Raw genomic sequence first — 15,857 nt, forward strand, 5'->3', positions numbered from 1 at the left:
ACTAAGTCCAGTGGCCATATTGACTAGTTTCAAACCCTTCGGATGTGCTTTACAGTGAGTATAGGGTCGGAATCGCTTTTATCTTGCGGTTTTTAGTAAAGTTCAGTTAAGAAAAAAAAAACAACCTAAAATTTTCTATACGGTCAAATAACCTTAATTAAATTTTTCGATGTTTTAATGCTTAGATTATTATCTTAATATTAATGTAACTGGTTTAAGTTGTCATCTTAAGTTATAAAGTCCTATGTTTATGACTGATACCACACACGTGAATTTCTCTAAACAAATTTGTTCCGTGACTTAAATATTCAAATTGAACTATTTAAGTACATTTATGTCCGAATCTGACCGCGATCACATTAAAAAAACTTAACAGCCGAATACTAAAATGAGTGTAAACGAATTCTATTCAATTTTGGTCAACATTTTGATGGTTGAGTTTTTAAATTTCGCTTCAGTGTGTCGCTGAAAGCATGTCGAGCAAATTACAAAATTGAAGTACAATATGAATAGATTTTCTATCTAATTGTGTATTTACCCTGTTTTTCTTTTCGTTAAATTATATTCCATCTGTTATTTAAAAGGAGAGCGTTGGTGGCTCAGTCGTTTGAACACTTGACTTGTAATCTACAGGTCTTGGGTTTGAATCCCGCCATGTACCAATATGATTTTCGATTTTTCGAATTTTCATATGTACAAATTTACCCGACGTTCTTACGGTGAAGGAAAACATCGTGATGCAACCTGCACATATCGGGGAAGAAATTCAAAAATATGTGTGAAGTCAACCAACCCGCACTTGGCCAGCGTGGTTGACTATGGCCTAGTCACCCCGTATTTGGGTAGGCTCCGAGCCCCTCGGTGGGGATGTATAGTGAGCTGGTGATGAATGATGAAATAATTTAAAAGGAACGAATAGGGTGATGATATTTAGGTGTGACCAATGTAGCTTCACGGTTTTGGGACTTGTCCTCAATTTTTTTAACGTTTATAATATTTTTTAAATTTCAATACTCACTAGCATAATGTAGCCTTTTTATTCAGCTATAACGTAGCTTTTTAATGCTGAAAGAATTTTTAAAATCGTCCTAGTAGTTTTTGTATTACATTACATATAAAAATTCAAAAATACAAATCTTTTAACATTCGTATAGATTACTACATAATACTATCATTAAGAGTTATGACACTTCATTATATTAAAATGTTTTTTCTGTCTCTAGTTCTCTGTAGAAGGAGGTTATTGCTGTTTCTCTTTTCGTTAAAGATAATGAAAGAGATGTCATGATGTAGTACAAGCGTCACAAAACAACAAAACAACAGTAAATCTGTATACAATAATATTTTCACTTTGTATTCGTAACCAGATAAACTGTGATAAAATATAATCGTCCTCGATTTAATTTTTACAACGCACTAAATGTTTTTATGTTAAATGTTACAAAGCTTCGCGTTGCTTTTAAGAACTCATCAATATCAAAGAAACAGAGACGGATTGGTGGAATCAAGCGTAATTTTCTGTACATTACTAAAATTAAAATTATTTGTAAAATTCATAAGAAGAAACAAATTAATTTCTTAAGATATTCACAAGTTCGAGTTTGCTTATATTAAAATATTGTACTTTTCTAAATTTGTCTATAATACTTACGATACTTGTCCTAGTTAATTGCTGTGGTAAATTAAATTAGTTAAAAAACAGAACATGATATACTCAAATCTTATATTTTGATTAGTATAAAGTTCTAGTTACAAAAATTATAAGGATAAATTTCAAATCGAAACAAATACGGCCCTGTCTGATTGCAGTTTTGCGAGGCATGAAAAAGTTTTACGTAAGTTTCGTTACCGTATTCGGTTTTTATTGCTTAGTCTTAATTAAATTCTGAGCTGTCTTTATAAAAGTTTAATTAGGTGAAGTTATTGCGAACGCCACGATGAAAGTGCGTCCGAGAAATTACAGTAAGTTAATTAATCGATTATTTTATTGGTAGTACTTATTTCAGGGCTTCACTGTAATTTCTAGTAGGTTATAAATTCAACTGATTTAGTAGAATTCGTACAAACACGTATAAGCAGTAACAATAAAGGTAGGGAAGAAGTAAAAGGTTAGCATGTTATGGACATGCTTCGAGGGGGAGGAATCGCATGTGATAATGAAAGGTGACCTGATCAAAAAGGGAGTGACGACTGAGATACCAGATGATTAACCTGGAGGACAAAAATTCTACGGGGATAGGATAAGGAAGGGGAGATGATGACGCAGGCGGCAGGAAAGCGAAAGCGTGCCCATGGCATCAGCCTAATATGTTGGAGGAACAGAGGGGATCAGTGGGTTTGCCTCGCAAGAGGAGAATGCCACATAACTACCGTGTCCCCTTGGGCGTGTTAGTATGCATAAAGTATTCCCATCAGGAAAAAAAGGAAGATGATGATGAAACTAGTAGGTAATTATTGCGATGAACTTTAATCCGATAACAGTAATCTCAACGATTTGAGGTTAAATTTCGAAATCAAATTAAGAAATAATCTCAACACAGATAATCGTTTCTCAATCGCAAACTTTACGAATCGATATTTCGTACAAAAAATCGATATTCATTAAAACGTATACAATAAAATCGATTGTTACATACTCGTGAGGTATTATGGAATATTGCACCTCTCGGTTGGTACATTTGAATCTGAAGACCGGGTTCTTTTCCGATTCAATTAATTAACAATAAAATATAAAAGTTTATGACGTTAAATTGTAACACAGTTGTAAACATCGAAGTAGAAAATCGAATGTGATGTCTTAGATTCGTTTGATATAGAACGTCCGATAACTGTAGCGGTTATATTAATATGGATAAGAATAAAATTTACAGATATACCCTGATATCAAATTAAACCTACTAGTAATAAGTGTTATAGACTGTAATACAATTTGAAGTCTTGCAATGATTGTTCTCAAATTGATTTTTAAAATTCACTGGCATATCAATTTTTTTTTAAATTAACCTTTTTTTGCTTGCTGTTTTAATTTATTATTTCATGTATCCCATCATGTATTGCCTCGCGTTACAAAGTGATAGCCCTTAGACTAATTACCTTGTTTACGGTACTTAATATCTAGTCGTATCCATATTATTCTAATACGCATCGTTTTGAATTGCGGCCGCCCAGAAAACCCGATAAGTTAATTTGGCGTCAAAAGCTCGGCCGTCGGCGGTGCGGCGTCATGACATCGATAAAAACTCCCAGAAACCGGACGAGCGCGTTCATTGCGATGCGTTAGATCCATACTATTGATAACGTACGTGTCGCCGGTCCACTCATGAATTTATATACTTACAACCATTAATATCATTTTGACAACTTTATGTACGGTACATGTCGGTAAAATATTAAAAATATAAACATTTTATTTCAATATAAAAACGACTTAAAATCTAATCCTCCCCTGACTTACACAGAAGGGCTTAGGGATATCAAATTAGCACGGTTGCCTAAGTAAAGATGTTTCTCTATAGCAACGTTACGAGTAAAAAGGAACATATAAAGTGTATTTAACCCAGTTTTAACATACAAATCTAATGATATGTCTTGATATTCAGCTAAACATCAATAAAGACTTTTATAATAATGCGTAAACACACACTTCTTTGTTGCCTAAGATGACAGCAATTACAGTATATTTTTGAATAATATTTATTATAATAAAAAGCCCTACACTTACCTTACACTTTAGGCTATATATTTTCACGACATTATACTTAGGGAGTAAATATTTTGGATAAAAACCCTAACGTAGGAAAGAGACCATAAGTTGCCACCAACATCAAGGAAGCAAGATTGCTATAGTAAGGTAAAAGGTATTTTGACATTTGCAATTGAGAATTTGACAAATGTAAACAGTAAAATAATTTTTTTATAATTTCATGCGGATGAAACCGCATGGGAACAGCTAGTAAGTGATAAAGCAATTACTTTAGGATAATTGTTAATTGTATGAATTTCGAACATAGATGAGTCTAAGAAAGTGCTTTTCCCTGCTTCTCTCACCGCTGCATTCAATTGTTTACAAAATGACAGTAACAAAAATAAACAATATCAATCTTAATTCTTACTAATATTGTTAATGCGAAACTATATTGTTTGTAAGAAGGTAATTTCGAAATGATTGAACGGATCTCAATTTTGGTGTAAATGTAGAGAAGAAGAAGAAGAACGTAAGAAAAGCTATTGTTGAAGTTTTTTTTAATTTCTCACAGATTGATTCGACGGCTTACTAGCCGTCTACTACTGTAGATAATTCGATTTCCATGTCCCAGTTACTTCGTTTATCCCAACATCAATACGAATAAAATTCTTTAAATAAAAGTAGTGTTGGAATTCATCGTATCGTTATTATTCACCCTATCGATAGATAAATCGCCTCGCCGCATCCAAACCTCAGCACGCTCATTAAGATTATTAGGTAGCTAGAGATACAAGAAAATTCAAGAGGCGTCTAAAAAAATCCGGAAACGACGTGTGTGATCCCTCTAATGAAATATCTTCAAACATAGTTTGCCGTATCTACGAGATTTAATATGTTTTTAAATGTGATATCGCGTTTATGAGTACACTGTAAGATATAACGATAAATATCATGTTTAACATCGTTTAAGTTTTACTAGCTGGTGCACGCGAGTTTGCTTGCGACTAAGCGAATGATTACATATAGAACAGAACATAGAAATCATCATACTAAAATACCTTAACGGTTGAACGGATTCCGATGAAATTTGGTATAGATGTAGAGAACACATAGGCTACTCACATTTGTTTTTTTCAATTCTATACGGACGGAGTCGCGGGCGAAAACTAGTATTGCATATTGTAATTAGGAAAGTTTAAATGAATGGGTAGATCATTATCTATTATCAGCATATTTTGGAATAATTCTTTCTTTAATAAAAAGCCCTATACTTACATCACGCTTCAGGCTGTATATTTTCACGCCATAAATCTTAGGGGGTAAAGGGAACAGGTTTTTATCCTCCACATAACTCTATCATCCGTCAGCTCAGTCACTCCCTTCTAGATCATGTCACCTTTCAAGCAATCCATCTCTTTCTAAGTAAACCTCTACCGGTGTACCACACTCATAACTAACATCTTCATGTTACTTCCACTACTACATGATCCCTCCTCGTCGTAGCATATTGTTAGCTTTTTAACTATTTTTGATGTATTTTATATTTTTGAAGGTTATTTAATCTGTGCTATAAATCAATACCATTTATCTTTATTTAAAATAACAATATAAATTTTGTAATTGCGATCTAACACATTATTTAATATTTATGTCATGATTTTTAAATGTCGGAATTCTACTTGTTATGTTAATAATCGGACAGTAGTTAAATGTCAGAAATAAGGGTGGTAGTGGTGAACAGAGGAGTGTGGGTACATGGAAAAACGGTGTTATAGGTAAGGTTGTTCTTTACAAATTGGAAGAAAAAATAAAAGGTAAAGAAGACTATATTTTATTAAAGCATAACATGGCTCCTATAACACAAAGATAGTTTTTAAGGAAACAGAGATTCCGAGTGATCGGTAAGAGAGTAATGTAAGTTAAAGCATGTATAATGAATTAGAGAACTGGTCGCTTATGCCCGGGTGGGCCGCTTTCCGATACGGATCCGATATTATCTTAATACGAGATCCGACTGCCGATTGCCTTAATTACCGTTAATGGTCCGGGGGCAGTGGTCAGGGTTCTTTGAAACGCTTATGATTCAAGCGCGAGTATCTTTTTAAAAACCTTATCAATTCGAGTTTTGTCGGCGCGAGTTTTATATGTGGAACGTTTAGTTTAATTAAGATTTGAGCTTGTAGTTCTTTTAACGGATATCATGAAATAATTGTATCACTTAGTTTCGGATGGCGAATGTAAATTGTTTTTATATGTGCACTCGTTTTTAATCATTTACAATTAAATATAAAGATAAGAGGTAACGAGTTTAGTTGGCATTTTACTTAATATTTACTTTATGTGCTTATAGACTATGCTATTTGTTTAACGTTTGGAAAGCCATCTTTTTGATAATAGCCCATGAATTTTATTTTATTTATATACTAGATGTTCCCATGCGACTTCATTTGCATAAAATTATGAAAATTTTATTTAATGTTTACATGTGTCAAATTATCAATTGCAAATGTCATAATGACATGACATGATGACATCTTGCTTCCTTGATGTTGGCAGCAACTTATAGTCTCTTTCCCACATTAGGGTTTTTATCCAAAATATTTACCCCTAAAGTTTAATGGCGTGAATATTTATAGTCTAAAGCGTGACGTAAGTGTAGGGCTTATTATTAAAAAAAGAGTTATTCAAAAATATGCTGTAATTGCTGACATCTAAGGCAATAAAGAAGTGTGTGTTTACGCTTTATTATAATAGTATAGATTATAAAGGAATAATTTGACTCACCTGTGTGTGGCATCGCTGTTGTCAATCTGAAAAAAAAAAAACAACAATTAATATTAATAATTGCTCATTACAGACTAAATATTTGTCATATTCTGTAGAGAACATTTGTTTAAATTTCGCGGCTCTGCATAATGTGGGTAACCATAATTTTTATTCACATTTTATATGCCTTTGACTAAAATACCGCTCAATTGTTTAGTCAATGATTCCTATGAGCTTATATGGAGGTGCGCATATTTCTCGATTTTTAGATGTGCAACTAAACAGTTGAATGAGCTGCGAGACAAGCGACAATCGCACAACAATTGTTCGAAAGTTTAGTCAAAGTTGTCCCGCTCTTAGAATCCCTCTCCGCTTTGATTGACGTAGTCCGCGTGTGAAGGTCGATTGATTGCTTGACAGACATCGCGAAGAACGCCGGGTGTGGATTTCGATAACTAACATTGTCGCTTTGAATTTCAGTTTGGAATAACAACGCGGTTTATACGTGCATACGGGAAGCGGTGAAGGCTTTGACAGAACAGAAGGATTGACATAGACTGTGACCACACACCTACAGGTGGAAGGGATCGATTTGGTATGTACCACTTTATTGTTAATTCTCTGTTTACAATATTATGCGTTGTATCAAGGTAGGTTGTACCGCGGGAACCCGTTTTATACGGCGATATTCAAAGAAACTTACATATCACCAGTAGTGCAAATGACTAAACAACCTTAATTTATAGGCTCAGAAGTTTTACTCTCATAAAATATGCCAATCTGGTGGCGCGATCGTACCCCAAGACCGAAATTATTAAAACGCGTGACATCTTTATCGGCCATGTTGTTAGTTTCCCGCCAACACTGCGACCACCACGACACCTAACGTGCGTAAAGTCAAACCATAGTGATGTTAACACTGTACAAGAACTGAACTGAAACACTATTTGTAGATTACAATGTTGAGAAGGAACAATGACATCTTTCATTCACTCATTCATTCAATTCTCAGAGATTTCTGTTTAAATCTGGAACAGTATATATTTTAGTTTTTAGACATAACTATCTCTAAAATAATAGACAAGACTTCAAACTTCTGCTCTCTATAATTGTTTAATGGCTAATCAGATTTTGTCTTATATTCTAACCTTAAACCTATACTAAGTGGCTTCCTTAGTGACTAATATTGTAGTTATTTCAATTACTTAATTCCCCATCACTAACCGTGAGTCGCCCACGATTATTAAATACGGTCATAACGCACCGATAAAACCCTTAAATAATAATTTATTCAAATTAAAAATACTTATCGGTGATGCGGTAGTAAGTTAGGAATTAAGTGAGCCGGTGCGTGCGCGGTCACCGAGCTAATCGAGCTCCTCGATCACCGTGAAAACCGAAAAAAAATATGAATAAATCAAAGCGCGGGCGTAACACGCGAATATTAAGTTAAAGGGACTCGGCATGCTGGTTCTGATTTTGGTTACCGAATTTCAGCGATCTTTTTGTTAGCATTATTCGACCTAAATACACATTTTAAAACTGTTTTAATTATCATGACCTCGAACAAATGTTACATCTATACTTCTATACTATTATAATAAAGCGTAAACATACACTTCTTTGTTGCCTAAAATGTCAGCAATTACAGCATATTTACGAACAACTCTTTTTTTTTTAAAAGCCCTACATTTACGTCACGCTTTAGGCTATAAATTTTCACGCCATTAAACTTAAGGGTTAATATTTTGGATAAAAAGCCTAATGTGGAAAAGAGACCATAAGTTGCTGCCAACATCAAGGATGCAAAGTTGCCATCGTGTCATGTCATTTTGACATTTGTAACTGATAATTTGACAAATGTAAACAATAGAATAAAATTTTCATAATTTCATGCGGATAAAGTCGCACGAGAACAGCTGGTTATTGATATTACTGTTTTGTTCAAAAAGAACGAACGAGAAGGCAATATTCTTCTACAGATGTACTTTTGATACCTTCTACTTCTAACATCTATCCTTCCATCCATCTATACTAATGCACTTGTAGTATTTAAATTAATTGTAGTTTTTTACTACGTACTACCGCCCGCGAAATTCGTTAGTGCAAATTTGTACCTTTACGCCATTTTGACAGCGCGGAATTAAAAAAAAACTAGCCTATAGTATGCCTATCCATGTCAGCTACACTCTAGTGTCCCGTCGAAATCGGCTCAGCCGTTTCGGAGATACGGAACAAACGCGGCTTGCAGATAGACAGACAGACAAACAAAACGCAAAAACATCATCTTCCCGAAATCTGGATTTTTTTGACATTATAAACAAACATTCCAATTTTATTGTATGTATGGACAACATTTCTGCGTGCGAATACAATGCACAGTACAAATTATATTTAAATAAATGTTTTACAATTATTACAAACGAAAAACCAACATTAAAACGCTAAATTCTTTTTACTTTCCAACAGTTAATTCTTTTGTTATGGCCGAGCATTAGTTGGCGTGTCAAAAGCCCCACGCCCCCGTGTAACACCACGTTTTGTCACCGAACAATATGCTAATAAGGACCAGCAATATTTTCGATACGGTAAGCTTTTACGTGGTTATTGGACTGTAAAATAAATGAGAATTTACCCTTATGGTTGCCAGTATTTTTTTATAATTAGGTCATGGTTCTATTTTAAAATAATAATGTAAACGAGCAAGCGCAAAGAGACGCAGACGACATTTCCCGATTTGACAATTATGGTTAAAGAAGAAAAATGATTAGAATGTCCCCTCAACTAATTTTGCGTTATCTTTCTATCTTACTTCTAATATTATAAATGCGAAAGTTTAGATGGATGAATGTTTGTTAGACTTTGTAACCTTAACTGCTGAACGGATTTCAATGAAATTTGGCATAAATGTAGAGCATAGTCTGGTAGAACACATAGGCTACTGTTGTTACATACACCATTGTTTTTTTTTAATTCCACGCTTACAGAGTCGCGGGCGAAAGCTAGTGTTTAAAAATAACACACTTTTATATCTTCATCTATAGAACATTTAAACTTAAGAAACACTGGCCACTACCGACCCTTTATAATAAAGTAATATAAGTTATCACTTTAAAAAAATATGATTCCAAATTCAAACACGTACTAAATAAAGTCCAAGGATGCCGTCGATAAAATCTAAGCGAGGGTAAATTTTTCAGTTTTCGCGTTTGAAAGTGGTTTGAAATGAGTTTCGCGTGATTATTACAATTTGTGCGTATATCGTTTAAAACATTTTTAGGAACGGTGTAGAGGCGTTTTGGTGCGTTCAAATTAACGATTATTATTAGTGTAACGCTTTGGCTTTTAAAAGACGGGACCTGACGAGCGCGCGTTAACATATGCAAAACGAACAATAAGTTCTAAACTGACTTCTGTAATACGTGAATTTATGAATGAATACACTTGTAAAAAGACGCTTTATTTTTACACAATGTGTCATTATCCTTACCTCTTTCTTTCCCTCCAGCGTACACTTACAGAATTGATTTTTTCCAGCAGCGATTCTATGCCTAGTCCGTTGTTCTATTGTCAAAGGTGTAACGTTAACTAACCAGTCAAGGTTCATGCCATGTCAGGGTCATGACACCGTATAATTTGAACGATATACTTTTATTAACCGTGTTTTGGTTAAAGCTACGATTGCTTTAGTTTTTTGGTTTATTAAAATAAGTCGTAACAAATATCCTACAGTTCAGTATTAATTATATCTGATAATGTGAAAAGTGTTATTGCATCATTTCGTTATTAATCTTTGTAAAGTAAAAACGTAAGTTTAAAGACTTTTTTAAATATTATACTATATTAATATTAGCTGTTCCCGTGCGACTTAATCCGCATAACATTATGAACATTTTATTTTATTGTTTACATGTGTCAAATTGTCAATTGTAAATGTCAAACTGACATGACAGGATGACAAACGATGGCAACCTTGCTTCCTTCATGTTGGCAGATTGTAGTTTATGGTCCCTTTCCGACATGTAGGATTGTTTAATTTATTTACCCCCTAAGTTTAGGCTGTTATGTTTCACGCTATTAAAGCGTGTCGTAAATGTAGGGCTTTTTATTAAAGAAATAACTATTCAAAATTATACTATGATTGCACATCTTAGCCACGAGGTAATGTGTGTTTACGCTTTATTTTATTAGTATAGATATAGATTTAATAATATTCATATTTAATATTTATAACAATTGTGCCATTTAAATAGTGATTTAAAAAATCACTTAAAGATTGTGGTATTTATTTATCGTGCAAAAGCGCAAATGTTTAAGTTAAGTCGGCACGCGTGAAATTTATCAAGCTTCGCCACGCACGCGACCGAAACGTGTTCAAATATTCCTAACTACTGGATCAAAACAAAAACATTTACACCACCACCATGCCTCCTGTTGTTTTATGCTCGCCTAGTACCATTAGTAAATTTGATACATTCTCGTTTTATTTGGGGAAATTTTCCAAGATTCGTATGTATTTACTAGCTGTTGCCCTGTGTCTCCGTCCGTGGGGAACTAGAAAAAAGTAGCCTATGTGACTATCCGCCACATCTTTGACAAATCAAATCAAGTTCCGTTCAGCGTTTTATGCTACAAACTTTAACAAACATCCGTCCATCCATCAAAACTTTCGCATTTATAATATAAATACTAGTATAACATTGTTTCAGTTAGTTTCCATAGCGAAAAATTGTATGAAAATTGTCATCTTTTTCGATTTCTTTGATCTCCTAGAGATATCAATTATATTATGTTAAGGTCAAAGAATTGTTTGCTTAATTGTGGTGTAAACGATTCCATATGCAAATGTAATTTATTTCAGAGAAATATTCATTTGCTTGAAGCTAAGATATCTTAAGCCGAATGCGACGGAGTTAAATTATACGCTTGCTTTTGTACGATAACCAAATAAAGAATGCAATTAACTGTTAGGGTTCTGTCTACTCTAATATTGTAGTTTAAAAATTTAACGTATAATTACATTATGCTAAGTATGTAGAAAGAATGTTATTAAGTATTCTGTTAATTTAAGTTACAGTTTTTTAAGCATTAAAAAGAATGTTCGCATAAACTCAACTTTGAGGAAACCTAAAAATTTTTTTCCACACTGGAAATATTAACTTACGTATTTTGTCAATAGTATTCTAATTTGTATTCAATCTTTCAATACAAAAATGTTTAGCAAATTCTCGCCATTTAATTTCCAAATCACGTATTAACAGTCATGTAAACGTAACAAGAAAATACAAAAACTTTGTAACAATTCCGATAACTCGAAACGAGTGAATTCGTACCGCATTTTCCGTCGGCGGAACCCGTATAAAAAGTACACAGTTCGATTCCTGTAGAGATTGTTGACAAAAGAACTAAGTAGTTGAATTGATTAGCATAAGCGACGCCTTACGGACCCCCCACAGGTCAGCTCTCAATTAAGCCACTTGTCTTTTCGCGCTAGCTCCGTGGGCGAGCAGGTTATCGCGATTGCTTACCTAACTTTATTTTCTGCTGAATTTTATACTAGACGCTTTAAGGCGTTCGATATAATTCTCACCTTTTGTTTTTTTTTAAACTTAACGATTACAGTTTTATTATCCTTATTTTCTAAAAAATCTTCCTCTCGATATCTATATGTGTATAAAAGATATATTTAATACTAATATTATAAATACGAATATATGTGACAGTTTAGATGTATGTTTCCTACATATGTGTGTAGAACACAGTCGGATAGAACCACTCTCGAGTACGACTCACTATAATTCTATAAAGACATCTTAAAGTCGATTGAAACAACATTAAAGCATTTATTTTAAATTTTATGGTAATCAACCTTTGCCCAAAATAACCAGTTTTATTACACATAGGTTCAGGTTTTAATGGAACGCAAAAACAAATTATTTAAGATCGCGTCAAGACCCCTCGGATGAAATACGTAGGCGTTAACATCAACCGTGGATATTTCAAGAAACATTCCCAGTGTTAGACCCATATTGAACAGTCCACTAAGAGTGAAGTTAGTTTAAAATATAGATTTGATAACATCATATTAAAAATCTGTTAAACATTTACCGATATCTTGCGATCTTCATTCGAATGGGAAACCAAATACGATCGGATTAGATAACGACTTCAACTGTTCCGAGATGAATAAAATATAACTATCTCTCTTTTTCCAAATATAATGAAAGAGACAATATATTTGTGGAGCCACAATAAGACTGGTTGTTTATAACACTGGCCATTTACCGTGCAAAAATAAAATCACAAACCATAAACAAAACTGTAGCCTTCCTTAGATTTTTTTATATCTATTAACTAATTCATTTTATACATTCAAATTTAGAAAAAACAGGTTGTAATAAAGATAATAATAAATATTATTTAACAGAAGGCGGATCTTTAGGGTTGGAGAGAGAAAGGATCCGCCCATTACACCGACACCGAACAATCGAGATAATTTATCTATTAATCATAAATTAAATCATTCTCTTCCGTTTTTAAAGAAATATTTAAAGCAACGAGAATGCCTTGAAATGTCACAATAAAAAATTTAATGAGAGAAGAAAGAGAATATTTATTTATTTTAAATAATCCTAACTTTCCTCCAATCCATTGTAGGTTAGAAAACTCTTTTTAATTCGTAAACAGGAACGTCATGACATTTTCTACCAATTGAAGGTTATGGAATAAATGGCAATAAGGTGTGTTAATAGTGGTATCTTAGCGCGTATCTCTGGATTAATTAATAAGGAGTGGGCTGTGTCGCGGCCGTAACAAGAGCGCCATTCGAACACATTAACGGGTAAATATATCTTCATTACCCGCGTACTGGTTCGCGGCGAGAAGTCCGACCGCATATTACACCGTAGCGTAAGGAATGTTTGTGTAAAATTACTACGTTCTGTATAAATATTACTTTTGGACAGAAGTAAATTTAAGACTTGAGTTATAAACAAAATTATTTATCTCAAAATAATAAAAGACCTTGAAATACGTAATTTTTATTAGTTATAAATATAGCTTTTATTAAATTTCTTGATTATTTATTAACCCACGGTAATAAAAAATCGTTGATGAATTTAAATTACGCTGATGGATATACCGATTCTAATTCAAATTAGGATATTGAATTATCCAAATTACAAAACAATAAAAAGGAAGCTTATCGATGAAACTCAACAAATGAGATAAGTTAATTGAATCGAAATTACACGACATCGCCACATGCGGTGTGTAATCTGGTTACGCGACGGTGTGATAGAGGGCCGGTGCGGCGTGTGTTCGCTCGGCAGATAGAGATAGCGACACCGACGGGCGAGCATTTGCATTTATATGCCACACAGAGAGACCACCCTTAACAGACCTTCGTATTTTGTGACTTGTTAACTTATACGTATAAGGTTGTAAGCTCGCTAAATATCGACAGCTCAAAGCTGAGTCTAACTTTCTGCACTTCCTTTGTAGTATTTAACACAATTGTATTAATAACTAACTGTTGCTCGCGACTTCGTCCGCGTGAAATTAAAAAAATATTAAAACTATAGCCTGTGGTACTATGGTACTATGAATAAATAGCTTTTTACCGGTGCAAGAATTTTTGAAATCGGTCCAGTAGTTTTGAAGTAATTTCAATTTTAAAAATTTAATACATACAAAAATACAAATCTTTCTCCTTTATAACACTAGTATAGATAAATATTCATGTTGTTATAGACAATACAGAAAGGCAATATTTAAGGAGAGTAAAGTCCGAATACTGAAACTGAATTTAAAATACTTTGCATTATAAGCGCCGTTTACAATCTGATAGACGACAAAATTAGTAAGGAATTTGGATTTTTAGCGTGGCCTTATTACTTAGACGCTTACATATTCAAATGTCGTTTTAGTATCTTTATTTCCTTTCATTATGGTCTTGTATTCAGTTTTTCGTGTATTGGTAAAGCAAAAATAACCTAAAACTTTTTAGTTTTTGCATTTACTAGTAACAATCTTGCATGTTTTACGGCAAAATCTATTAATTATTCAAGAGTAGATTTTGCCCACGAATCCTTCCGCGTGGAATTAAAAAACAGAGAAAATAATAATTCGATTTGGAATATTTATAACTAGCTTTCGCCCGTGACTACGCCCTCGTGGAATTAAAAAAAATCAAAAGCAAGTGGCCTATGTGTTCTTCCAGACTATCCTCTAAATCTATGCCAAATTTCATCCAGATTCGTTCAGCCGTTTATGCAACAAACTCTAACAAATCATCCATCTATCTAAACTTTCGCATTTACAATATTAGTATAATTAAAACTTAAAATTAACCAAATTTATTAAAATAAATACATTATTAAGCACAGTTAAGGCACTCCTACTAAAGTAACTCATTAGTAAAGCTGACGTCAGGAAAAATGGCAGTACAGCGTAGAATTTGCATTTCCGTGTCGCATGAAACTTGCCGATAAAGCGTGTAAGCTCGAAATATTTTAATGAGACCAACAAAATTTACATGTTTATATTTTAACGTGTTTTTCTAAAGCAAACACTCAACAAGCGAACAAAAGCTTAGTCTCGGTTAAGTAGAAAGGGTGGTTAAATTCGTGTTAATTTTTTCTTGCAATTACTGACTAAAACGACATTGAAATATCTAACAGCGCCTTAAGTAATAAGGCCACTCTTAAACTGCACATTTTATTAGAATTTTAACGATTTTCAAAAGATTGTTTTCAATTGACTTCCAAATGAAGGTGGTTCTTAATTTGTCTGTACTTTTTTGTATTTCTGTTACTGCATATTTCAACATTTGCTTGTCTTATTAAAAAAAAAATAAGATGATCTGTGGTACGTGTAATTTTTGGGATTCCTGGAGTCATAAAGGTATCATCAACTTGCCCTTATCTCTTACGGAGGGTCGGCACAGTATGTGCTGCACTTCCATACATACTCTATCAGCCGTCATATCTGTATCTACTCCCTTCTTAAACATATCCTCTTATACACAATCAATCCATACTTACTTCGGTCTTCCTTTTCCTTTGAAGCCATCCACAATCTATCTTAACAAATTCTGGTTTATGTCCCCGTCGTCTCGTCGTTAAAGTTCTTAAAAAAACATTTTGTGAACATATGATATTCGTTACACACTAGAATATATTAAATACGGATATGTTGAAAGCATGATGTTTTATAATGCAGATCAACGTAACCGAAATCGGAACGCAAAACGTTCGAACGCGTCCCTAATTTACGACCATGTAATTGTATGGCAGGCTCCGATCATCACGTGACTTCTGTCCCTCCGAAGCGCCTCATTACCAATTTCCCCAACGAGAATCGTTCCCATACCATATCAATTCACGAACGCCTCCGGGTTACCATG

At 33.7% G+C, this 15,857-nt stretch overlaps 1 protein-coding gene across 1 annotated transcript in view; it reads right to left on the minus strand.

Annotated features, from left to right (window-relative positions):
- The window catches only part of LOC106110557, a 44,183-nt gene that overhangs the window by 21,553 nt on the left and 6,773 nt on the right, over nucleotides 1–15,857 (minus strand). The window contains exon 2 of the mRNA XM_013292414.1: nucleotides 6,470–6,495. Within this exon, the coding sequence (XP_013147868.1) occupies nucleotides 6,470–6,482 (13 nt within the window). The 5' untranslated portion in view covers nucleotides 6,483–6,495. The remainder of the gene's footprint in view (nucleotides 1–6,469; nucleotides 6,496–15,857) is intronic.

Source organism: Papilio polytes, unplaced genomic scaffold, assembly GCF_000836215.1.
Source record: "Papilio polytes unplaced genomic scaffold, Ppol_1.0 DF824225.1, whole genome shotgun sequence".
In the NCBI taxonomy this organism is placed as follows: domain Eukaryota; kingdom Metazoa; phylum Arthropoda; class Insecta; order Lepidoptera; family Papilionidae; genus Papilio; species Papilio polytes.